This window comes from Labrus mixtus, chromosome 13 (genome assembly GCF_963584025.1).
Source record: "Labrus mixtus chromosome 13, fLabMix1.1, whole genome shotgun sequence".
Taxonomy (NCBI): domain Eukaryota; kingdom Metazoa; phylum Chordata; class Actinopteri; order Labriformes; family Labridae; genus Labrus; species Labrus mixtus.
The window spans coordinates 23,557,087-23,583,785 of NC_083624.1; the positions used below are offsets into that span (position 1 = coordinate 23,557,087).

General features: G+C 39.5%; 2 protein-coding genes across 11 annotated transcripts; one reads left to right on the forward strand and one right to left on the reverse strand.

The window, feature by feature from the left end:
• The first annotated feature begins 565 nt into the window (after positions 1-565).
• LOC132987291 (myc box-dependent-interacting protein 1) lies at positions 566-17,037 on the forward strand. Of its 10 annotated transcripts, none has more exons than XM_061054254.1 (20): positions 567-913; positions 2,574-2,654; positions 2,962-3,016; positions 3,163-3,257; positions 3,832-3,927; positions 4,239-4,349; positions 4,440-4,532; positions 4,642-4,727; positions 4,929-5,004; positions 5,483-5,538; positions 6,499-6,543; positions 7,570-7,639; positions 8,533-8,655; positions 9,422-9,505; positions 10,325-10,345; positions 12,270-12,629; positions 13,127-13,193; positions 13,985-14,103; positions 14,198-14,299; positions 14,377-17,037. In XM_061054254.1, the coding sequence occupies exons 1-20, from the start codon at positions 827-829 to the stop codon at positions 14,476-14,478; spliced, it is 1,929 nt and encodes a 642-aa protein (XP_060910237.1). In that variant the 5' UTR covers positions 567-826; the 3' UTR covers positions 14,479-17,037. The 10 variants fall into 10 exon arrangements, with proteins under 10 accessions (XP_060910241.1, XP_060910237.1, XP_060910238.1 ...); XM_061054255.1 differs by having other exon boundaries at positions 13,988-14,103; XM_061054256.1 differs by having other exon boundaries at positions 13,994-14,103.
• A 2,518-nt stretch (positions 17,038-19,555) lies between these two features.
• LOC132987285 (indian hedgehog B protein-like) lies at positions 19,556-26,387 on the reverse strand. Its single transcript, XM_061054245.1, has 4 exons — positions 25,369-26,387; positions 23,966-24,123; positions 23,575-23,678; positions 19,556-21,238 (listed from the first exon to the last, which is right to left on the reverse strand). Exons 1-4 carry the CDS (start codon positions 25,672-25,674, stop codon positions 20,475-20,477), a joined length of 1,332 nt encoding a protein of 443 aa, XP_060910228.1. The 5' UTR covers positions 25,675-26,387; the 3' UTR covers positions 19,556-20,474.
• Positions 26,388-26,699: the final 312 nt, after the last annotated feature.

Below are 26,699 nucleotides of genomic sequence, written 5' to 3' on the forward strand. Positions count from 1 at the left end.
ATTCAACTAGCCAACATAAACCATTGATGTTGATGAGGAAGGCTATTTCGCAAATTACATTTTTAAACATTTTTTTATTATAATGAAATGCAAATGTTGTTTATGGAAGAGTTTCTGCGTTGAAGTCTTCGACGGCTGTTCTTTAATTCTCACTCGTTGATGAGCTGTATTTTGTCACTTCACGTATTACGTAACAAGACTGAGCAGATGTGTCTTCAAGGCGTAGGTACTGCGCATGCCTGGATGTATCCCAGGCTTTTTTAAGCTGTTGTTTATGTTTTTGTTTATTTAATGTGAGCATTATACGGTATATTTTTTTTGTAAATGATTTATGATCGTGAGCCTTTAGGTCTTGTGTTTATGGTATGGTTTTGAGACACTGGTCAACACAAATGTTTAAGATTCAAATAGGAATACATTGATGCGAAAATAAAGGTTGAAAACGTAGGAGTACTAAAACGCAGATTATTTTTCTTTGTCAAAAACACGTCAATTTGTCAACAGTGAAGATTGACCAGTCCATCTATAGGTAAGAAGAGTGTTTTAGACGCGCAGCAGCATCTGTGCCTTTAAGAGCATCTGACAGCATCCTCCTCTGTCACGGACGCGCACACAGCAGCTCAATATTTGAGGATACAGCTTAGCTTTATGCACTCACACAATTCCTCGTAGATACATCCCAAACATCACATTATTACTTTTACCACCATTATTTATTCACCGGACATTGATGCATTTGCCTCATCGGTCACCGTAGCGGTCCATTTGATCGTTATTGCTTTTATTTTCATCCTCTGCGCATCCAAAGACTGATCTTCGCTTCAAGATGGCTGAGTTGAATTTGGGGAAGGGTCTGACTGCAGGGAAAGTGGCCAGCAACGTTCAGAAAAAACTAACGAGAGCCCAAGAGAAGGTAAGAGCTGTTCAGTGACACGTTAATATGTGGGGAAATTGACACTCAGGCCTGCGAGCCTCGAAGCAGCAGTGCCGCATCCTCCACCGAGGCGCAGTGTCGCATCACGACATGATAATAATCATGGCAGGGTTGCTGTATTTGGGGAAGGGGATGTCCACCTTCAGATTACTCGTGCCCCATGTCAATGTCACACATCATGCATATTCATATTGTAGTGACTTAAACGTCACTATAGGCCCTCTTACAATTTAGCTCTCGACTGATGTGATAGGCTACTGGCATGTGAGATAAATATGTGGGTATCTCAGCGTGTGTGTGTGTGTGTGTTGTTCCTCAAATTGTATTTGCAGAATCCCCTTTGAACATCATGTTGCTGGCAGAGAACATGATAGTCGTCACCCATGCTGCAATTTGTATCGGTGGGTAGATATGAGGCCTAAATAAATGCGTCTATGCACCTGCGCGTTTAGTACTGGATAAATGATGGGGGGCGCTATTTGTCTATAATAACACATGATGTCCTGTAAGGCTTAAGAGACAGAAGCAAGACAGAAGAAATACACTGTCTACTCAGTGTACGTTTTATATATTTGTATAGTATTGACAACATGTGTATATGGCAAGCCGTTCAGGAAAGTAATATATTGAATGAAACTTTGAATATATTGAATGAAGTCTGAATATATTGAATGAAACTTTGAATATATGGAATGGAACTTTGAATATCTGGAATGGAACTTTGAATATCTGGAATGGAACTTTGAATATCTGGAATGGAAGTTTGAATATATGGAATGGAACTTTGAATATATGGAATGGAACTTTGAATATATTGAATGGAACTTTGAATATCTGGAATGGAGCTTTGAATATATGGAATGGAAGTCCGTAGTGTTATTTCAGCTGACATCTCAGTAAGAGACTAAAAAAATCTCTAAAGATGGATGTACAAAGTGTGCTCAGCAATGTTTTAGCATTACTACTCATAAGCAGTAAAAGTGTTCCAATAATTGAACTATGATCTTCAAGGTGATGCTTTCTACATTCTATATTATTCATATCATTTTGAGTACGACCAGCAACTTTTCAAAAAAGTTTTGATGTTTAACAAAGTATTGGTATATTTCAGCTGATGTCATTTTGCAAAACCAGCATATTCAGCAGGGTGTCTTTTTGATGACAACAATGAAACTGGTGGATTTGTATAATTGAAATCAGCTTCAATTCCATATATTCAGACTTTGTTCAATATATTCAGAGTTTCATTCAATATATTCAAGTTTTCATTCAATATATTAATTTCCTGAACGGCTTGCCACATGTGTAAGAGTGTATTTGTTCTATGTAATGTACAGTATGCCTCCATGCACAGGTAGCTTATTTATGTGAATTAAATAATGTTTATTCCCACTTTTCTTTGACATTGCTAATAAAAAGTCATTTTTATATTGATGTTACACTCTACTGATTTTTGCATTTGAAGGCAAATAAATAATGTTTGATTGTAAACATAGAGAAAAATCTGCCATAAAGATTTATAAAGGTGCTCACATTCTCAATGTACTGAAGAGAGCATGTGCTGGCCTCAGTCATTTCCACCCTTACCCTCGGTGTTGTCCTTTGTTACTAACAACTTAGTGTTTCCTTTCACATACAGGTTCTTCAGAAGCTTGGCAAAGCAGATGAGACCAAAGATGTTGCATTTGAGGAGGGAGTGATTAACTTCAACAAACAATATGTGAGTACAGGCCGGTGAGAGGCAACGTGTTGTATGGCAGAGTCACGTCCCAAATTGACCAGAAATCAATGTGCCATCGACTGATGATGGCATAACAGTTCACATTTAAACCAGTCATGGCTGGTAGAATTTTTAAGTTTTTGGTTTATAGGCTACCTTCTGTACAAAAAAAAAAGAATTTTCCATCAGCTGGAAAAGATTTGTATTTGTTAACATTATGATAGTAGTGTGGATCAACATGCTGTACTTGTCTCTGCACACCGGTTTGATTTGTTTTGTAAGCATCATGTTTTCTGTTCACCCCCAGACTGAAGGTAGCAAACTGCAAAGGGACCTTAGGGCGTACCTGGAGGCGGTGAAAGGTGACACACACACAACCCTGCTACATACACAAAAGCACAAACACAGACCGGAACGAACCAAGCTTCAATTTAAGATACAGAAAAAAAAACATGTGCATATAGCCATACATTTTCCACTAATGTAGAGTATGTGTGTTTGTTCTCAGCCATGCACGAGTCCTCCAAGAACGTTCAGGCGTGTTTGGCTGACATGTACGAGCCAGAGTGGTACGGGTCAAGAGAAGTGGAATCCATTGTGGAGGTCAGAGTCACTTTTCATGAAGGGGTTCTCAATAAGACACTGACTGCAGGTGTGAGAGTGTGAGGACAATCTGAAGGGCAAAACCACTTTGCTATATTGTATTTTAGGTGATTAAGTGTGTTTGGTGTGTGTGTGTGTGTGTGTGTGTGTGTGTGTGTGTGTGTGTGTGTGTGTGTGTGTGTGTGTTTTGCTATTGTTAGCATTATGCATCACAGCAGCTTCTCTTCCAGGGATGAACACAGCTGTGTTTGATTCTGCTCTGTAGATCGTTTGGTAACCTATTAAAAGCTAATTATAACTTCCTCCAACTTCATTTAGATTACAGTTTGAATGAGTTTCAGATTGATGGTTATGATCTGCTCAACAACTACAGGACATTTGCAAGAAAGTACTGCAATCAGCTAAAAGCGTCTCCGTTGAGTCTCAGTTTAGATACAAGGCAACAAGCCAAGAAAAAGCAAGAGAGCTGCTGGAATGATCTCTACATTGATGGAGAAACAGTGAAATAATGATGAATGAAAAACTTAAGAGCAATTCATCTGAATCTGTTCTGTTATGTTCATCTTTGCTGCAGGACTGTGACGTACTGTGGGAAGACTACCACCAAAAGTTGGTTGATCATGCTCTCATCTCCATGGATACTTACCTTGGCCAGTTCCCTGATATCAAGGTGAGTGAGCATTGAGATCTAAGGACAATTTTAAGTATTTAGTGCTTCTAGGTATCTTACTGTTGGCTAGTTTTAATTATCATACACTAATGCAATTTCTATTTCCGGTACATTTAAATCAAAATACATACCACAGAAAGTGCTGTTAAAAGATATATAACTAGCAAATTTAGGCATAAGCCACTTTTTTATTTTAGTCATATTAATAAACCATTTAACTAGACCTGTTGAAATGTTTCCTGGAAGAATAAAAACAAGCTTCTGTTTGATATTGCGTATCATAAGCACTTCTCTTGTCACCCTCGGTTCAGGCACGTATAGCAAAGAGGGACAGGAAGCTGGTCGATTATGACAGCGCCAGACACAACTATGCCACCACTCACAAGACCAAGAAAAAGGACGGGGGAATTAAACTCACCAAGGTATTACAAGACCATGTGTTTCACTTATTGTAATGTATTTTTCTATAGTGACAGTATTCATGAACTTTCTCCCTCTCTCTCTCTCCTCAGCCCTCCTCTTTGTTGGAGAGGGCCACTCCAGGTTGGGCTCAGGGTATCTTGTCTGCACACAATGTCGCCCAGAGCAGTCTGTCCAGGAGCCAGGTACACAAAAGTCTTACACACACACACACACAAGCCATAAACAGCACTTATTCTATCAGCAGAACACAGAATCACAGCCCTTTGTCTCTGTGAATGTTATGTGATTCAGGCTGAAGAAGAGTTGGAGAGAGCCCAGAAGGTGTTTGAGGAGATTAATATCGACTTGCAAGAGGAGTTACCTTCACTGTGGAACAGGTCTGTATGCGTGTTTGTGTGTGTGTGTGTGTGTGTCTGTCTAGAAACTGGTTTTCCTGTTGATGTACTGCTGCTATAATTACGTTTCACTAACATCTGCGCTACATTTACCCTTACAGGACATTCAATTAGGTCAAGCCTGTAACACAATCAATACTCTCTCTCTCTCTCTCTCTCTCTCTCTCTCTCTGTTCTCTGTAGTCGTGTTGGGTTTTACGTGAGCACCTTCCAGAGTCTGGCTGGTTTTGAGGAGAAGTTTCACAAGGAAATAGGCCGGGTAAGACTTGGAGCATTGAGCTAAATGAATGCTGAAATAAGATAAGAGACAAAACAAATTGACACAAGCATCAGATAACAATGGATCGGAAAGGCAGACAAGGTCAGTTTTAGCTACATCAGCAGCTGCTAAAATTGAATCTCAGAATGTTAACTGGTCTTGTCAGATCTTTTCTTTTTAAACTCTAAAGGAAAGTCTGTGGGGGTTTTTTCCACCTGTAAAAAAAAAAAAATAGTAGATGTGATATTAATTGAGTGCATTGATATTATCCCCCGTGTCACTTCCTAAGCAGGACAGATGTAAACACTGCATCCCTGAATTTAAACATAATCATGTAAACAACCTGTAGCAGAGATACATTAGGTGTCCAACAGGCTGTAATGACTGTGTCATGATTTGTGCCACTGAATGATGATGATATAATGCTTTTGGTGTTAGGTATATTATTCATTTTACACCTGGTTTTCCCCCTCTGCAGTTGGATCAGGACTTATATGATGTGTTGGAGAAACTGGAGAGAACAGGCACAAGCGGGTAAGTGAGCTATGATCGCCACTCATCACAAAAATAACCACAATTATTTGTGTCACATAGAAACTGTTTTACTATTCAACATATGTCATATTCTTTTAGCTTTTCATTGTGAATGTAAATATTGTCAAGAAATCATTGGCATCTTTTAAGATGTATTAATTCAAGAAAAACAAATAGACATTGATGCTCTTCAGACTTTATCAGGATGCTGCGTATATGTTTGATCACATTTTGTAAATATTCAACTCGGGTAAATAAAGAAAACAGCATTTACAGATTTTCACACTCACTCTAGTCCCCCTGAAAACAGTTCACCTGTGTGTGTAAAGTGCTGAACCTCATCAGTCAGTCACTGTGGTTGGTCGTCACAGCCAGAAACCAAATACTTTCTATACAGTATGTCTGTGGATGGTTGTTGACTCAGGTTAAAATAAGTCTTCAGAAATGTTTGCAAATATTTGAACCTCTTGAGAGCACCTTATTATTCTTCATGCTTGATGAGTGTAAAGTGTTCTTCATCAGATGATAAAACAGCAGAAAATTTAAGTAAGATCATTTTTGAAAGGCATATTTATTTCCAACCACAAATTTAGCTCTAAGCCAAGAGGTTAAACTTAAAAAAAATATATATATATTATTTAAAGGCCCACAGTTGTACTTAGCCCCCTGAAAAGCTGCCTCTTAGACTGTCAGCACAACATGCCACAGAGAAGTTCTCCACTTAGATGCATTATTCTTTTTGTATAAGGCACACTGAAATCTGCAGAAATACCCTATGGGTGAAATATACATGTCTTCTGTTTTGTTTAAGTTGCCTCTGAAGTTGGAGTCTGATGTTGGATATATGGTTGCAAGATGCACATTAAAGTTTTGTGATCCTAGAATAAAAAGCAATGTAAGCTACAGGAAATAAACCAAATCAATTGCATACATTAACCTGGAGCCCACCCCCCCTTACAGAAAGACAGGTAACCAAGGCGCCTCATCTTCAGGAACAAATAGGAGGTAAAAAAGCTACAATTGTGGTAACCATGGTGACACAGAAACGTGTCTGTCTGTCCAACTGACCTGTCTGTCTAGCTGTCTGTCAGTCAGTCTGCAGGCTTGAGAAAATGAAGAGAGTACTAATGCTTGGATGTGCAAGTGACGTCATAGATCAGAGTTATGCACCCAGAGCTGCAGATGTTTCAGAGTTGGACAAACCTGCATGTTTAACACTGCACCAGGCAAACACAGTTATTTTGTTGTTTGAGTAATTAAATGTACACAAATTAAATTTTGGGGGCCAAAGGGCATAATCCAATTAGTTTTGGCCCCTTGTATCCCTATTTGCCTTCCTTTTTTAATTGAATCTTTACAGATGTGTATTGTTACTGCTTAGTAACTAAGTGCTACTCTTACTTTAGAAATATGCAACCATGGAGCGCAAAACCAAAAATATAGATCAAGCCAAGTTGTGACAGTCAGGTTAGCAGGACCCAGTTTAGGGCACTTGTCAGGTCAGTTGATAGATTAAGGCTGCATTTCCAAATCAATTTACTGGTTAGTTTAAATAAAGTGGAGGCTCACTTTTATTTTCTGAAATGTATAGTTCTCTACCCCTAACCCCTTGATGCCATTTAGTGCCACCAAATTATAAAATTGCTTGGTCCAGCTGTTAGCTTCCGGTTTTCTAACCTGTGAATATCTACAGATCTGGGGCTTTCTTTTGGATGCTCTATCACTGCTTGCTTTAAGGATGTAGAGGAGGAAGAGTCAAAGCTTGCTTGCATGGGATGGTTAGAGGAAAAACAGGAGGATGGAAAGAGAGGACGCTCACTGTTCTTGCATGACACCTCTTTAAACAACAACTACCGCTTGGACTCTTGTAGAGCATGCCCTTAACTCCAGCTGTGTTAACTTCTAACTGCCCTTTCTAACCTTTTCTAGAACTTTCTCTCACACTGTTTGCAGTTCTTCTCACTTTGGCTGTAACCTGTCTGTGTGTTTTTCCGTTTTTACCCCTCACCTCTGTCTGTCTTATTCTCTCAGTGGGAAAGAAGCATCTAACCACACTCTCAGGCCAGGAGGACCTCCGCCAATCCCCAAATCTCCATCCAAGGTAAACAACAACACTGATACCTGCAGTGCTAATAACAAAAAGTATTGCCTAATTGTTAATGTAATCAGTGAAAACGTAACATTGTACACAAGCGGTGAACAAAACCTCCAGGTGTAAGAAGCGCTTTCTTTGTTTGTCGCTCTTGAAGTATTGTAGAATTGTTCTGACCAGCAGTGGAGACGGCCTCTGGAGGTGAAGAGGCATCTATATGGAAGATAATGAAACGATGATTCATTATTTTTCATTTCATTTATCACTTTAGTAAAACTGTCCAAAATAAGTTTGTGTCCTTAAATATTGCGTATAAGTCTTCTTCATTAAACCTTTATTTTTTATTTTGTAGATTGTGACCCATTTTGTACAAAAAGGAGATAAAGCAGGGTATGTTTTACTGCAAGGTTACCTTGTGAAGTTGCTGTCAAGATGAACTGTCAACAATGATAGAAAATAGCAATGTCTTTTTTTCTCAAGATTTCACCCATTTTCATCCTTTTTAAGATGGTAAATTATCTGATACAGCAAACAGTAAATTTTACATTTTAAAAACATAGCTTAAAACTAAATGGATATAAATTCAGGTTTTCTAAATCAAAGATACAATGTCATGCTAGACAAATAAACTAGTCAAATGTTGAGTGGAACTTGAGATGTGCTGCCTTTATATATGTTTTTTTTTTTTTTTTGCAACTTAGGCTAAGCACTCTGCTGAGAATCCTCGTTGCTTGAAGCTCATCCTCCCCCTCCAACTGACAAAAATATAATGCTCGGCTAAACTTGTTGCATAACATTCAAAAGCATAATAGAGCAATTAAATACAGGGCCTTAGAATTATCTGCTTTATTCTTCTGGCAAAGGTTCAGTACATAATAACATTTTTACTTTTTCCTCACTAGCTAAGGCCAGCAATGCCTCCTCCACCCAAGGTGACCCCATCTATGGATATGAAAGCAGAAAACATCGTCAACCTGTTTGATGCTGCAGCCAATCCTGATATCAGCGTCACCTCCCCTACAGAGGTTAGTGAGCATCTACCTTCCACAAACTACCACAGCCTCTTAACTGTTCACCTGTCACTCTCCTGGACAGGTCGGAGCCTTTAAGAACTCCCTCCTTCATCCCCTTTCTATTCTATTCTAATCTATTCTGTTCAATTCAAGCAGCAAACTTCTGTGATGAAAAAAGAAGTGTAAGAAACTGCAGTTCCTTCAAGTGTCCACTTGAGGCTGGCTCTGAAAGCCCCAGAAGTCACATACACCCCCATTCAAAAATACCAACTTTAACAGCAGAAATTAACATGTTTGCAGCCTGGTACAAAGAACGGTTATGGTCAGAATAGTTCATGTGTTTATCGGCAGACTCTGTAAAAGGGGAGAATTTTTATGATAACTTATCCATTTTCATTTTATGAAGGATAAGAGTTATGCATAATTAGGCGTGACTTGATATTATATCAAGCGGATGCATTGTAGCTGTTTGTCTGGAGGCTTAAGTCTGCTTCAACTCTGCTTCTTTGCCTGTTTCTATGTCGACCGAAAGTTAGGTTGAGACAGCATTTTCAATATGGCGACCGCAATCGTCTGGCTTCAAAATTCACCTTGAGTAGCCAATGGGTGACGTCACTGAGACTACGTTCATGTTTTAGCCAGTATATTCTTTTCTCTTCTATTATCTCCTATTCTATTCTATTCTGCATTCCTTGATGGTTTTTTTTTCAGTCGTCTTCCTTACCCTCTCTTTTACATCAGTATACCCAATGAGCCTTCCTATTCCTGTTGTTGTCAGTTTGACAGTCCAGCTGTGAGCAACCTGTTGGACATGGACCTGGACTCTTTCAGTGAAGCTACCAAAACCTCCACAGTCACACAGGTGGACAAGTCATGGCATGAAGACATAGATTAGAGATCTTCTACTGCAACAAATGCCAAGCTTTACAAGATATTTTCTATTCTATGCTGAAAGGTTCTCAGTTTATTTAATGATATATACCTATATAACTGACTAGAACTACATGATATAGGTATATATGATCAAGGCACCTTTTTAAACGCTGGGCGTTTCCAGTTGCCAGTGCAGTTATTTAACTTGATAAATGTTGAAAAAAAGTTGAATTTAGTCTTGATAAATAATGAAATCACTTGTAAAGCTTGGCAACGTTTGAGGTGTTTCCTCTGCTTTCTTTTCCAACTTACTAAATGAAAGGTGGATGATGGCATGATGATCTGTAGAAAACCTGCTTTTAGAGATCACTTCCTGCTTCAGCACTATCCACAGATCACTCATGGCATGAACTGTAGACAAAGCCCTGCTCTGCTCTGACTTCTTTCTCTTTAGAAGTGTTCAGTAGAATGTAACCTTTAACCAGCTGGTTTACAGAGGCATATAACTGCACCTTCTGTTACAGAAAATGTATGAGAAAATGTGTATTGAACATCAACGTCAGTGGGGTTACCGACGGTGATTTGGGGTCAAAAAAATGTTTAAACTCTACGCAGGTCAGTATTTAGCTTCTTTGCTTCTTTTAGCCTCTTTAACCTTTGCCTGAACTCTTCTCTGCTGGAGATCTTCTGCTGTGGGCTTGTACTTTTATAGCATGGGACCTGCACTGGAAATGTCTTATTGAATGCAGCTGACTTTAGCCATAGCCTTTTGAGAAGTGTTTTGATTCTGTTCTTCTGATTTCCATAGCCTGCAAACTGGGACTCATGGGTAAGCTTATCATCCGCATCTTAATAAGTTTCTAATATCCAAAAAATGTGTACTATCACCATTATGATTACCACTATCTTTAGCATGTATTACATGAAATACTAATATAGCCATTATCCAACCCCCACTCTCATGATGCATGCTGCTACTTACCTAGTGTTTGCATGATACATGCAGGGCATGCTTGGTTGAGATTTCAACGATTTATTAAAAAACTTTATTTGTGGTTCTTCATCATTTGTCTGTCCCAGATCTGTTTGTGTGTTGTCTTTGTGTCTGCAGTGCTTTATGTAATAAAACACTATACACAGAGGGTATTTTTGTACAGAGCAAAATAGAACTTGGGAATTTGCAAGGGTCAATTCAGTTTCAAATTCAACATTTTGTGAAAATACTTGAAACTGAATGAACTTCCTTTTGTTTGTATTTTTCTTTTTATTCCATTATGTTCACATGCTGCACTACACAACATGTAGCCTTTACATGTATGCTATAGTTGCTTCATGTGACACACAGGGGACAGTTTGTTGTGGAAGTTGAGTGAAGTTGCTCAGTGGATTGTTTTTCGTAGAAATGATACCGAATGGTACAACAAGAATAGCTAGTGGGCAACTTTTGCGCAACTTTGCATCCCGGCCATTAACTAACCTCTTTGTTCATCCCTGTCGCTGTAAGAGAGATGTGTCAAAACAAACATGCAGATCAGCTGTGTTTGAGCTTGAGGCGAAGCAGTGATAGCTTCAATAGAAACGACACCTCTTCTCTTACAAAGCTTCCTTCCTCTTTCCCCATCCGTACATAGCCATGGGAACATAAACCATGCTTGCAAACCACAAAACGGAAGATCCAACATCTATTTTCTGATGGGAAAAGGCTTGACGGTTTTTTGCGTTTCTGCCTTTTGCTTCCACCCTTCCCTATCTTCATCTGTCTTTTATTTTAATCCAACTCTCTGCAGAGGTTTATCCTTCTACAACCTACTATCATTCTACAATCCTCTTGGGTCTTATGATAATGATGATAATGATGATGATGATGATGATGATGACTTGCTGATAACTGCTGATGAACTCCTGACGTTGGCATCTTTTACACCCTTTTTTTCTCATACTTTTCCAAACCTCTCTTTTTTCCATATTATATGACAAATAGGCTATATAAAATTATGCGTAATGCTTATTCCCAAACCCCTTAACAAATTGAGAACCCCTTAAAGTCCTTTCTTATGGTCTTGAAGGTTTTAGCTCTTTTGCTTCTTCCATGTTTCACACCACTGATCATTTCCATACAGTGAAATGAGTGAAACACTTAACACAAAGCTATGTCCTCACAAAGCACGTTATAATATGGTAAAAGTTAGCAGCTAGCCTAAAATGTTATGGTCACTGTCTTTGTTTAGTGTGTTAGCATGCTAACATATGCTAACAATTACTTTCCACTAACAGCTGTTAAGATATTTCAGTGGCTGATTGAAAAACCTTGCCACATTTTGAACCCAATTTAACAATAAATAAATAAATACAAATTGTGAATCATTTGTATGGTTCTCTTTTAATTTTAAATACATTATCTGCCATTTTTTGAGCCACGTCCACTTATGCAGGCCTATGTGCCCCTTCAGTATCTCTTAAAAAATCCTTATCCCTTGTCCATCATAAAACATATTTTGATTTGTTCCTTAACCCACTGTTTTGTTAATACCCTGCTCATACACTACCTATTTGCCTAACAAAGATGCTCTATCCAAATGGTCCTTATTCACAAACATTTTGCCCCTTGAATTTGCCCCCAAATATTTTCAAATATTTTAATTACTTTCCTTTTCTGGCCTTTAAATTTCCTCAACCTTTTGATTTCTAAAATACATTAGGTAAAATGTCTTCTTTTACCTCTGACTCCCTGAAACCTGACCCTTGCCCCTTAGCCTGAGGACAGTGGGGACCAGGAAGAGGAGACCCAGCAGCACTATGACCCTGTGGCTGCTGCTACAGATGCCTGGGGGGATGACGGTACGCAGCCCGTCCGCTATGACCCCATAGCAGCTGCAACTGAGGGCTGGGGGGATGACGGGACCCAACCGGTTTGCTATGATGAGGAAGAAGAGGTGGATGATGGGAGTCAGCAGGCTCATTATGATCCTGCGGCTGAAGACCAGAATGACTGGGCTGATGATGGCGCAGGCCAGTCAGTCACAGAGGTCCCTGATGAAGAACCTGCAGCTGAGGCTCCAGCTGAGGAAGAAGCAACTTCAGCTGCTGCTGCATTGGATGAGGAAGAGGGTCAGGTAACCACGGAGAGAAAACATGGAGAGATGCATCTGGATAAAAATTGTGGATGCATCGCTTTTTGAGGCGGAGGTTTCAGCATGGGGTTCTGGAAAGAGAAAGATAACATAGAAATAAATTGTGACAGAAAGGTGGAGAACTCTTAAAATGAAAAGATTTAGGATGCATCTGGATGAGGAGCATGGATGCATCAAGTTGGAGACTTAAGTGCTTAAGGAAAGAGATCACAACGTATCCCAGTCACTGCTAATTACATGTACACTCACATATCTTGCTACAGAAAGCTTAATACATATAACATCTGTGCATTAGTATCAAAGCATTGTGCCCATTCAACAATCTCATTTTAGCTGCTCAGGCTGTGTGACTTGTCTACTTGTCTGTCTTTGTCCTGTCTGTCCCTTCTATTGTCTTTTATTCTTCCTCCCTCTATATTTAATCTCCTATCAGTCTCCTTCTCTGACCTCTCACTGTGATTATGTCTCTGTGCTCACAGGGTGAGTCTGCAGCAGCAGCTGCTGCAGCAACAGCAGCGGAGGAAGAGGAAGTGACAGAGGAGGTGAGTACAAGAGGATCTCTTTTTTATTATCATCTTTATGTATTCTTAACAGGGACACATGCATGTGCATCGCCTCTTGTGTAAAGTAGATGCCATACATACAGTACAGGTTTCTAGTAATGGTTTATTTGCAACCCCTGTCCCTGGATAGGCTTTTAGGATTCAAACTGAAGCATTAGACTTATAGATATAATACTTTAACATGCATTCAATGTTCTGACAGGATTCTCTTCATAGATGACATAAATAAGTTACCCTGAGAATTTTACTTGGCCACTGATTTAAGTAATTAGATACAGTATGGCATATTTAAAAGATTTCATAATTGCCACACATGCCTATAATGAATTTCCAAAAGTATTTAAACATTTATTTACAGTACGCATCAGGTCATTCTGGTCTGGTGTTACTCCCCAAAATATTGAAGGAATTTGACGTCAAATTGCATTTGAACAAAAACATACAAACCAACAGTTTCAGGTGCAGCTGGGCCTAAATAAAAACAATCTGAAATCAAGTATTCTTTTCTCTTAGGTAAATCAATTAGTCTTGTTTCAATTCCCAGATTAAAATAAAACATATCCTCATGATCATTGTACTTCTTACTCACTATGATTCTTTGGCTAAATAGTTGAACTAACTAGTTTTCCTATATTGACTGAATTGGAAGAAAATCCTCCTGCCAGACTATTTTAACCTTAAAAAATACTTTTAGTTTTCAATCATGTCAGCATGTTGAGAAGTTGTCAGTGTGTACTACATAACAGGAAAACCTCTTTTCTTAGACACCTGCAGCAGCAGCAGCAGCACCAGAGGCAGCAGCAGCAGCTGCACCAGCAGCAGCAGCAGCGTCAGCAGAATCAACAGAAGCAGCATCAGAGGAGGCAGAAATGCCAGCTGGCTTTCTGTTCAAGGTACAAAAACGACACAGAACAGAATGAGTCTCAATAGTAACCCAAATATAGCTTTTATGAATGGAGACTAGTGATGTCTGTTTATGTGATGTAGCTCCAGGTGATGCATGACTACGCTGCCAATGACACAGATGAACTGGAGATGAAGGCTGGGGATGTGGTTCTAGTAATCCCCTTTGACAACGCGGAAGAACAGGTACACACATAGACACACACAGGTTCTACAGGGAAATTAGAAGGAGATGGACTTAATGTTGTGTCTGTTGCGTTTAGGATGACGGTTGGCTGATGGGAATGAAAGAGGACGACTGGCACCAGAACAAAGAAAACGCTGCCAAAGGAGTATTCCCCGAAAACTTCACCCAAAGGCTGTGAGAGAGGGAGAACACGGCGTCATTCCAGCTTCCTTCTTTACGTCTTTCTTTCACTCGCCTCGATCCTTCCTGCCCTCTCTCGCCCTGATACTGTATCTTTAAAAAGGACTTTGGCCATAGAAGCAGAGCTGTAACAGTTCTGGCTGAAATCGTGCATTTCTAAGGTCTGCTACACTGTGCTAAAAGTGGATCTTGGCATTTCTGTGGATTTCTGCCAACATTTACACGTTACAGATGCAGCCATTTCACATGTCCCACTCCTTGTTGCAATCTTCACATGAGGAGCTTTGATCATAAAGAATATATGCAGGGATACGTGCCTCTGCAATGGCTACCACTGTTTTATTCTTAGTCATAGCTCATCATAAACTCTCCAAGGCACATCAAAACAAAGGAAATCTACTTATGAGATGTGCTTTTCCAACTGTAGCAATGTAGTGTTAATCCTTACATTTGTTTTTATAAAGGGTGAGTGTGTATAATTTCAAAAACCAGACAAACAGCAGATTGAACCCACGCTGAATATAGTCCTCCCTATGGTAAGAAATTTCACCTAGCGAAATAACATAAAGATTATTTTACTCCTTCAAATTGACATAATGCAGACAGTGCAGCCACTTTGTAGCCATCAAGTGTATTTCTCTTCTTGGGGCAGAAGGTTTGTTTTGACACTTTCCATTTTTTGATGGCTTATTCCAATTTTGACCTCACATAAAGAAAGTTATTTGTCATATGCTGGTGAACTCCTCGGGAATTGCTGCTAACACAAGCCTTTTAGACACACCCACCTTTTAATCCTACCTTATTATTCAACAAACCTTATTATATAACATGGGCCCTTGGTTGTTGTATTTGTTTAAATTAGTGGTATAAGTCATATGAACACAAAATCCAAACAAATACATATGCAGTTTGCTGATCATCTGACCCTAACCTTGTAAAAGACAGCAGAAGTTCAATATGGAAATATTTAAAAAACAATCTATACAGAAATACTGGTTTTTAACCTATATGTAACCTGCAGTGGTCTTAACCTCTAGAAAAAAACATGAATGTTTTAATTTCTGACATTCATGGTTTTTTATTGTTCGTTGTGTGACTTTTGGTGGAGTGCGCATGAAAAGGAACTGAATTTCCTTTCTTTCTTTTTTTACGATGAATTCTCTAATATGCATTAGCCAGGCGTGGTATTAAGCTAACCAACAAACTACAACAACCAGAGCTGCCACTGGTACTATAATATTTAGACAAGTATGGTTACATCCCAACTGCTAATCAATCATACAATAACTGAGCCAGCCTCATTTGTCTTTGAAAAGTTGTGCCGAAAAAAACAATTCCTTCCACTTGCAGAGAGACGACTTCACCCTAATGCAGATGATTCAGAATATGCACCAGAGCAACTTCTTTTATTTTTCTATGCTGCCAAGCAATGATTACAAATAGCCTAATGTAACTTTGTCGACATACTTGCCAACTTATGATGTAATGGAGTGTTTTGTACTTCTGTCAGGTTTCCTGCTCTCAACATAGCCGCTTACTGTAGGTAGTCTAAAGTATCTCACATTCACTCAGTCATTGAATGTCTGCATGTGAGATAGTTTTACGTTCAGTCACAACTCAAAAGGTAGTCACAGTTCTCATGATGTTCTCAAACATGTAATAAGCGTGAGAGGAGATGCTTGTGTGTGTGTTTGTGGGTTGTTTGGAAACAGAAATTCTTTATCTATAGGCTATTGTTATTGGACAATTTCACCACCTACCTACCAGGCGATGAGGTCATATGTTTTACACAAGGTTTTTCCAACTGGACAAAGACCACTCTTTGGGTCTTTCTCCACTGGCTGGTATTATGGTTCCAGGTGTTCTTGTGCATTTGTTGTGTATAAGTGTAATTTTGCCAAGCTGTGATGACAGATACATATTCTATAAAGACATTCATATCTGTATGTGAGTTACTGTGTGCATGCTGACTTTCCATGTGTTGTTGTGTGAACACCCTTAATTTATGACAATGATACTTGGGTCACTTTTGAGGCAGTGAAAACAGGCAATTTTTTATTTATGTTTTATTTGTATTTTTTTTTTTTCATCTTAAGCATATTGTTTGTTTTCCACCATTCCCTCTCAAATCTGTCGTGATTATAATTGCTGGTTGTCAATCAGCCTTGCCTCAAAATGTTGCCGGGTATCGTGGTCCAGAGATAAACATGATTGCATGGAGACAGGACACATAGACAATAATTTCACATCACCAGACTCAGGTGGACAAGTTTTTGTAATGGTTTACAGTATTTTAACCAGTTGACAGCTGCATGTTTTTTTCATGTCAATGTAAAAAGCCCCATGGGAAGGCATCAAATGAAGAAATACATAAACCATATATATATCCATATCATATTTTTATTTTCAGATATATGTAACTTGGTGAGTGTTTCACCTGGGTCTGGTTTTCTATATGTTCTAATGGATCAGTCTCCTGCATTGAGCTATGGGATACAACAAAATGTTTTTCCTGTACCTAACTGACCAATAATATTAAAGATGACTTAGAATCTCACTTGTTTGTCCAATGTATTTGTTCCATCTGTGAGGTAGACTACTGTTTTTGTAAAAGAAATGAAGTGTTTTATTCCCTTTCTTTACCAGACTTGGAAAGGGAAAAAGAAAGACACTTTCTTTTTTTGACAATGTCTTGTCTGCAAATACTTAATCCTCCAGCAGGTTGTGCTCAAGAGCTTATTCTTCACCCTGAAACGACGTAAGAAAAAAATGGAGGCATCAGAAGCGTTGCTGTGTGCTGCTGTCCGAGGTTCTGAAACCAACCAGCAGCCCACCCTGTAACCACAGCTCCTGATCCAGCTGTTGTGATGCATCGCCATATCAAGTGGTCAGTCTGTGGCTGTGTATGTATTAACATGTCACATGGTTATCAGACCCTATTCAGAAAACTTTGTCATCATTTGTCATCTACTAGAAAAAGTATTTTGTAGGGAAACAAAAAGAGACTTTATTACATGGAGTAACCTACAGAGACCCTGAAGTCCCAAAAAGGAAAAAAAAAAAACCTTGTGTGCACAACATAATTATTTTGTGTGCACAAGTTAATATCTTGTGGAAAGAAATATAATTATCTTGTGCGCACTACATTTTTGTACTTTTTGGGACTTCAGGGTCTCCGTAGTAACCAGTTCAACTTGAGCGATGTATGTTGTATGTTGAATGATTGTTTTAATACAACTACCTAAAGACAAAAATGCACAGACTGGGTTTGATTGAAAAACAACATTATATTTTAAATACAAATTGTATGCAAACAGTTGCAAATAGTAATAGTTAACAATATTTTCTAAAAATATATTTTTAAATAGTCTCTCCACCAATAGCTTAATATAGACATGTGACAAAATCTTTTAGCAGGCACATTAAATAATGCCTTGGAGTTCCCAGACAATAACTGACAACTAAAGGGAAACTATCAACTACAATATGTACAACTTGTTTATCCATACTCTTTGAGCCACCTATCTTGTTCTCATGTTTAAACTCAACATGTCTGTGTCTCTGCCACTGCAGTTAAAGTCTTTGGTGAAAAATGAAATACAAAAAACACATGCAAAGGAGAGCTATCAAATAACTTACTACAGAAGATTATGAGAGTTTCTATCGATTGACTTATCACTATAGTCACACTGTGGCCATTTTCCTCTGTCAAGCCTCAAATCCTGTCAACTGCACAGATATGGATAATTCAAATCTAGATCGACATCAGGGCAACTTGCAATCCAAACCAATTGTTAATTGACCCCTTTGTGTCTATTTAAAACAACTAACATTAGTTTTAGAGTACTGTTGTTTGATAGTTAAGTTTATAAGATACAATAGAAAGGCATACTAACGTTCATATTTACTAGCTAGTGGTAATTTTAGCTAGGAATTGGTTGATTGCTAATGTTAGCTCTAGTTACTTAACTGTCAGTGAATTATTTATTTTACTTTTTCACTGGCAAATGTAAAGACAAAGACTAACGACAATTTGACAAAAAGAGCCACATGTAAGGGTGAAAGATAATGCATAAGCTACTGACAGTGAAGACTCAAAAGGTGAAATTAGCATTTAGCCAAATTCTGGCTAACGTTAACCTTAGCTAGGAATCTACACCTTTCCTGGCTGTTGTCAGTTACTAGCTCAGGGTTATCGTATATGTTATTTTACCTAAAAACTCCCTGAGTCCACTAAACTTTTCAAGTATTGGCTACTTTCACAAGACTTGAAACCTTGAACACAATCGACAACATTTGAGATCATGTTCTGAGTGTGATGACAGAGGAAAATGGCTGCTTTCTGTACATGGTGAATGCATAGCTGTTGCAAAATACAGTAGATGAATACAGCCTGAGTGTTGTGTAAGCTATGCCTTAACTAGATGACTTGAATTAAAAACTAAAGACCTGAAACAATGAAAAAACATTGTCTAAAAACGAGTTTAAATTACTGTATAAATGAACCATATGAATCAGTTTGAGACAATCAAGTTGACCAACAGCAGATGACATAAACGATAAAACAGATTGACAGCATATGAATCTTTCCCTTTATCAGTAGGCTATTTCACAAATGTTGTAAAGCTAAAGTATATACACTGCAACACAGTTACCATGCCTACCATTACTCCCTGCAATTTAATCGTTTTTCTTAAGAGCCAACAAAGCTACAATGCACCACTAGCAAATTGCTACACTGCCTTCAGTAAATTTAAATAACTTTATCCCACATTTTCAGTTAAATATTGTTTTTATATGAATATACAACATAAAAAACCCAGTAAGAAACCTATTCATTAACTGTAGTGATGTTTCAGACAATAAACTGCAACTGTAGAAATACTTAATGTACATATAAAGATTTGAATCTAACCTCTTTTGGTCCCTTTTTTTTCTTCATGCTGTTCTGTTCTGTCCTTTCTTCCCTCTTCCTCTATGAATGTAACCTTTATGTAGTCAACCTAGACTTTTGAAAAGTTAGGCTATCAGTAAAGATGTCCTTGTATGTTAAAATTGTGTCTGACTCCTAACTGTGCCACAGCATGATCTTCAGATGGTTAAATGTTTTGTTGATTCACCTTTCCTAATTGTTTTAGCTATTTCTGAGGTACTCCTTGAGGAACTGTTTAAACATCCAGTTTTAATATGAATATGAGATGCTCATGTTAATATATTCTGTTGGTATTCAAGTTCATTTTCATCATGAGCTTATAAAATTCTTGTCCAAAGGCTTGGATTTCCTGTCAAACCTAATTCTTTCAGTCTTCAAAATCTCCTGGAATTACCTAATTTAACAAAGTGTAATAAATCCTCTATGTCTCTTCTTTACAAAATTAAAATGTTCTACTGTAAATGCAGGCAGAGCCAGTAAAAACCAAGGGCAATCTGGTGTTGGAAATTAAAGCCAATGTGGAAGTGCAAATTGCTGCATTTCCTCGAGTGTCCTCTTGAGACTGGCTGCAGGAGTCCCCCTAACACACATGATAAAGTGCCAAAATAAAAATGTTAACAGCCTGCCTCAATTATTTTTTTTATCAATAGTTCATGTCTTTACTTGTAAACACTGTAGGGCGGGGTGATTTTTTTTTTAACTTGTTCATTTGGATTTTATGAATGAGTTATGCATAATTAGTGGCATGTCTGATCTGACTGACAGATGAGTGCTTTAAAGCTGTTCACCAGGAGGCTAAAGGCCTAACTCAGCTCCACCTCTTTGCCTGTTACTAGATTGACCAAAAGTTAGTTTGAGACAGCATTTCCAATATGGCGACCACCCTCATTGGGCTTCAAAACTCGGCTTGTGAAACCAATGGGTGACGTCACTGAGACTTTGTCCATGTTTTATGCACTCTATGGTAAAAACATTGTTTCCACTACAAAAAAGAATTGTCCCTGATCCCTCAGGGGATCTGTGCTTTGGTTCTTCTGATTACAGGTATGTAAATGACATCATCAGTGTGAGACATGTCTCTGTTGCTCATCTCTGAGTCCTTGCTCAATCCCCCAGGGGTGAAAGTGTCCTGCGTCCAGCAGTATTTGCCCCAGCGTTTGAAGAAGCCAGGGGTACCAGTGCAGGCCGTCAATTTGTGGCTCTGAAGGTCCCATCAGACTGTAGAAGAATCTCAGGGGTGCCAGGACCCAGTGGGATAAGTGGTGATTGTCCATGGCAGCATAGCAAGATGCTAACACGCCATTCACCACTATGGACCCATGCTGGGTAAGGGGAGCATACAATCCGGTGCTCCTCTGTTCCTCTACGAAGGTGACGACTGAAAGTGTTGCTTGTGAGCCCTCTTTCACTTGTGAAGTGAGCACACACTGTCCTGGCAGGATGTCACTGGCAAAAACTGTCCGGAGGCCTGATTCCCAGCTAGGCCTGGTTTCCCGTACAGAGCCAACAAGAGGCCCTTCAGCTGTCTCTTTCCCATTCGGCTCACTTGTGCAGTCTGTGACAAAGATCAGGTGAGCGGCTGTGAGAGTAATATTAAGTCCTGAGTTGGTGCCAATGATGTAGAAGATCTTTGTGACGTTGGGTTGGCGGTCCAGAAAGGATAAGACCGGGCTGTAGAGCAGGGGGCCCCGACCGTCTGATGCTGAAGAAGCCAGGACGCGGTCGCTCGGAAGGAGGTCACGCATCAGTTTTGTAGTCCCGTCTTCGAGCATGACCTGAGCATCACCAGGGAAACAACCACCAGTTTTGGCTGCCACGGAATGTTCTGGATAAAAAGAAAGGTTGTTTTATATAATATAATCTACTTTTCATTCCAGCTTAAATTTGGAGCAGCAGAGTAAAGTAGTTGGACTTCTACATTTAGATGCATGATCACAGAGTGGCCTATAAAAGCCATGAGACTTTGACACTGACTCAAGGACAACTTTATCTCAGTGGATCAGTGGTAGATTGTTAACATATGCATATAATCTGAGTCATGTCCAACCATTTTATTCTTTGACCTCATTCACACCACAGAAAACAAACTTTAGGTAAACACCAGCAATAGTCTCAACACAGCAAAATAGGTTTGTGTGGCTCACAATGCAATCTGCAATACTAAGGCATGGATACTAAGGCAGGCATGTTTACATAACTTTAAGGGAATCATTTCATGTCTAGTTTTGTACTCTTCTTATTTTGTGAGAGACTCTAACTTGTTATGGTACCAAAATTCTTGACATAAGTAATGTAACTTTATTATAAAATGAAGTATGTTTTTTGTCCTATTGGCCTATTGTCTGTCATTTAGAATTTCAAATATGTCACAGGACATGGATTTGGTCTTGTTTCCATTTCAAAGTTGTCCCTTTAAGACGCAGTGAGACAAGGTGGCAAGAGGAGGCATTCAGCGAGAGCTAATGGATAACCAGCTGATTGTATCACCACAGTCAAAGCACGACCCGGGGTCAGAGAGACAGGAAAGCACACAGACTCAGACCTGGGTCTGGATTTTGTTTGGATTGTGTTTTAAACAGTCACATGCACACTCTTACTTATTCCACACATAGAAAGAGCATTGGCACATTCTCAGGAGTTTTGTAAGAATGAATGAATTTTGCTCTTTCGGAAAAGAGTAAGTGGAATGTTTTTAAAAGAAAATGGAGAGGCAACAATTGAGTCGAGTATTAGATTTGCCAAGACTCCTGAAGGCAAAATCAATGTGAGAGAAGAAATGCATCAATGTAAACGTGTGTGTTAGCGGGAGGGTCGTCTTAAAGCAATCTTAAGGCAGCCAAATATTTGTCCAAGGTGTGTGTGTCTGTAAGCCTGAGGGCTGCAGAAAAGGAGGGCTTTGACCGGGAGGTGATAAGACTGAGATAAGAGATCTGAGAGAAACCTACTGAAGGAAAAGAAACAGCAAAACAAAGAGAGAGTTAATCATCTCACAGCCTACTAACCTCGATGCAGGGCTAGAATGCAGCTTGGCATCAAACAGCTGGTGGTACCAGACTTTGGAAAATGGATTTCTAAAATATTTGAGGAATTGGACTCGGACCAAGTATTGTTTGCGTATTGACTAGATTTGATTTGTGTTACATAAAGTGCAAGTTGTAGTAAAGTGATTTGATATTAACAGTGAAAATGAAAATAAAATTAACATCAGAAACCCCTTAACTTTCAGAAAGGAGAGTCAGCTGTAAATTCACATCAGTAGCTTCCTTCAGTGGATATTATGCTAAAGGATGCTTATCACAGAAATGTGCCCACTACCAACCCATATACATCCATGTCTACAATATGCAGATGATACTGTTCTGTACAAATTTTTGGACTGTGTACACTTGATAACCCACAACTTTCTTTTTATGCTTATTTCTTATTCTTATTCAGTACAACAGATGTCAAATTGAACAAACTACTTCACCTCTCGCACTAATTGGTTAAGATATTGAAAAAGTCATAGAGTGAAAATATCTGCGTATATGTCCTGGTCAATCATTTATATTTGTACCCCAAATATAATCTTAATTTTGCATTTGTCTGTATCTTAACATCATTGAAAATGAGGAAAAGCTCAATAATTTTGGAGTCTGAAATAAAGTTTTGAATAATAAATAAATACAAGTAGAAAATGTTACATTTTCACTGCCTCAATTTCCGCAAATTTTCCAGCAAAATATTCCACATTTATCATAGCTAGGTACCAACATCCGAGACTAAAGAGCCCAGGTGCACACCCTGTTTTGATTGTCTCCCAATAGGCCACATACAAACACACACACACACACACACACACACACACACACACACACACACACACACACACACACACACACACACGCTCACACACACACACACACACACACACACACACACACACACTGATGTTGAGTTTAACCAATAGTGGATCGTCAACAAAGGGTATAGCATCAACCTCATTAGTGGTAATGAAAGCTGTCCACAAACACATGTGCAGATAATGCACACAAACACACACACACACACACACACACACACACACACACACACACACACACACACACACACACACACACACACACACACACACACACACACACACACACACACACAGTAGATCTCACATTAACTTCTTACCTGACTTGACACTACAGTGAATGTGGGCTTTGGACTCATAGTAGACCCAATCAAATCCAGCTTCTACTGCCAGCCGAGCCAACATGGCATACTTATTTCTGTCCCTATAAAAGAAGAACAAAGATATTTTAGAGTCCAAAATAATTCAAACACTGCATAACATTCCAAACAAACATAAAAATAACACTTGTATCCATATATTCTCAATATGATGTAAATTTGCTCAAAATGTTGGAAGGCTTTTTCCACACACTTGTGAAGTTTAATGACTTATTGGTTTACTCGTCCCATTACTGAAAATGTGATTGGCTGATTGACCTGATTATGTGTGGATAGTTTAAATATAATCAAGCTCATCTAACTCAGGTTATGTTCTTTGTTGCACACCTACCTGTCAGAAGTGGTGATGTCCACAGCCCGTCCTTCATAGTGCAGTGAGTCCTCCGAATGGTGACCATCCTCATCCCAGCCCTCCGTCACCCTCAGCTTCACACCCGGCCACATGTTCATCACAGAGATGGCAAGAGAGTTCAACTTGTCTTTACAACGCTAAGAGAGGGAGGAGGAGAGAAAAGGACAGCAGGCTGTTAGGAATTGACAACGCAAAAAGAATAAAAAGTCATCTAAATATGCTGAGAGAGTAGCTGGAAGTGAGGAGAGAAGAAGGGACCGGTCTGAGTGTTTGTTTGCAACCACATCAAGAAATAACCAAATTAAGTAGAAAAAAAAAGGACACACAATTGTGCGAGTTGGTGTGTCAGGTGGGAACAGAAAGTACGAGACATCACTGTCAGCATATTAAATTGGAGAAAAGGAAGGTGAAACAGAAAGAGGAACAGTGCAGCATAGACAGATAATCAGGTGGGCGAATGAATGACCAAATAGTAAACAATATGACCAACTGGTAGGTCCTTTTGTAAAAATGGTGAGGGTGAACACACTCAAAACGCTTAGAAGCAAATGTTGAGTATTACTCTATTACATTTGTGTCAGGTGAATGGTCAAAGTACAACCATCCATGTAGCTTGCTGGGGATGATTTAGCAGTTTTCCACTTCAAGTCAAGTTGTCACTCAGCATTGGAGATATATTTGTACTAAACAGGCTGAATTTGATTTGGAAAAAGGAGGCTCACATTAGTGGCCAGTGGTGAATTCATTGACCAACAATTAATGCTAGACTAAGTTATTGGTTTTATCATCCAGTTGCATTCTTTTGAGACAAATAAACAACTTAAAAATTAAGACTATGATATCAAACTAAGATAAAAAAAAATTTGATTATTATAGCATATTATAATTTGATGTGACACATTAAGAGGGAGAGAGGTTTTAAGCAGAAGTCCACATGCCTTCCCTTGGGACAAATCCACGACTAAGACGACTGAGTGTGATTAGCCAGAATAAAAGCTTGGTCTTGGAGTAAATAAGCACTTCATGGCAACAGCAGTAACTACTTTTTTCGAGAAGCAAAATCCAGAGGTGAGACGAAGGGCTTAAGAGTCAATGAAATCAATCAGTTTGGTTTAAACATTCAACTGACAGCAAAGCATTCAGAGTAGTGGTCAATCTCGTCTGAAGTAAACCAGATAATTCAGATCCATGGGACAGGACTGCTGCAGTCAGCTCAGTAAAAGCCAGAGAAGATAGCTTACATTCATCATTTTTTTTTAACTACAGACGATGGACAATGTGCTTCAACCAGATTCTTCCCTGGAACGATGGTTCAGTTTTACGCATCTGGGCTGGATGTTTTGCATCCATTCCCTCCCTCTTCATTCATGTGGTCTCCTTACCTGGGTCATGAGCCGGTCTGCATTCGTGTCCTCCTCATCTTTGAAGATAATATCGGTGTTGTAATTCGGCGTCAGCTCTTTAAAACGCTCTGAGCTGCGCGTAATTTTGCCCTCGGGTCTCCCGCTGGCTCCCAGGGTCTTCTCGGCCACGTTGGGGCTGAACTGCTTGTAAGCGAGCGGGATCAGCTTCTTCGGGAGCCGCCTCCTGCCGTGCCCCCTCCCCGGTCCGCAGCCCTCCGAGGCAGGTGCAAGGAGGAGGACCAAGGCACACAGAGAGGCGGTGAGCAGAAGGAACGAGATCCGCATCGCCCCGGGGGGAGGGAGGACTCTCCCGGGGGAGAGAGAGAGATGTCTTCAGTACCTCTCCGGTTCAGCTCCCGACTCCATCGTCCGTGACAGCTGCTGTATCACGTCCGGGAAATTCTGATCCAAGAAGCTCAGCACCCCAACTGCACCGGGCACCATGAGGACACCAAAAAGTTATCAGCTGCTCCAAACAAAATAGAGCAAAATAGAGAAACTTCGCTCCCTCCGCCTGACAGAATCAACAGTAAGTTTGCAGGCTGTAAAGTCCGTGTATTTAAACAAACAGGTTCAAAGTCGATTTGGTGGGTGAGAGAGTTAAAGAGAGAGAGTGGTTACTGATATCCCAGTTGCAGTGTTGTGGTTTCTCTCCCTCTCTTTTCTTTTGCGCTGGGAGCTGTCACAGCATCAGCCTCTGTTTGAAAGCTCTTCCTCTCCAGATGCGGCCAGCGTGCAACAAGCTGCAGCTTTCCAGTTGAATTGGAGGGATTTGACTGATCCAAAACGATCTGTTGCCACTTCAGACCGCACCCTGCCAGTCCTGCCTTCCTCCTCACTCCTCTCCCTCTCTCCCGTCCCCGCTCTGCCACCCACCCCGCCCTTCCTGGGTACAGGGCGCATTGGATCAGTCCTGTCTACACTTAAACAAAATGTAGTAAACAGTACCCTTTATTGCTGCCACCTCTGATGTCCAGCTGTTGTCTTTGTCCCTCTGTGCCCTTGAAAAAATTGCATGCTGACAACTTTGTTTTTGTGTTTTAGATTGTAAACAACAAGCAATCACAATCAATTGAACCAATCTATTTCCCGGAGTATAGCCAATTGGGTTTTTCTTTTTCTCGGCTGCATTCCAATATCAAATAAGTTCAAGGGTCATTGGCTGATTTGCTTACTAGTGTTTGGTTGACTGACTGGGTAATGTAGTAATTTACCAGCTCTATGAGAGACTGTTTGCCTGGATTTTTGGCAGGAGGGCTAGCTGACTGATTGATTCACGGTGAAATGGATTATTTGACTTGCTAACTAAA

Bases quoted from the DNA above. Each gene is read 5' to 3' on its own strand.
- LOC132987291 (XM_061054253.1), top strand. From the start codon at position 827: ATGGCTGAGTTGAATTTGGGGAAGGGTCTGACTGCAGGGAAAGTGGCC. The intron at 13,190-13,974 runs GTGAGTACAAGA...CTCTTTTCTTAG, and splicing joins AAGAGGAAGTGACAGAGGAG to ACACCTGCAGCAGCAGCAGC. The intron at 14,104-14,197 runs GTACAAAAACGA...TATGTGATGTAG, and splicing joins CAGCTGGCTTTCTGTTCAAG to CTCCAGGTGATGCATGACTA.
- LOC132987285 (XM_061054245.1), bottom strand. From the start codon at position 25,674: ATGCGGATCTCGTTCCTTCTGCTCACCGCCTCTCTGTGTGCCTTGGTC. The intron at 24,124-25,368 runs GTAAGGAGACCA...TCCCTCTCTTAG, and splicing joins CAGACCGGCTCATGACCCAG to CGTTGTAAAGACAAGTTGAA. The intron at 21,239-23,574 runs GTAAGAAGTTAA...CTTTTTATCCAG, and splicing joins TCACTGTAGTGTCAAGTCAG to AACATTCCGTGGCAGCCAAA.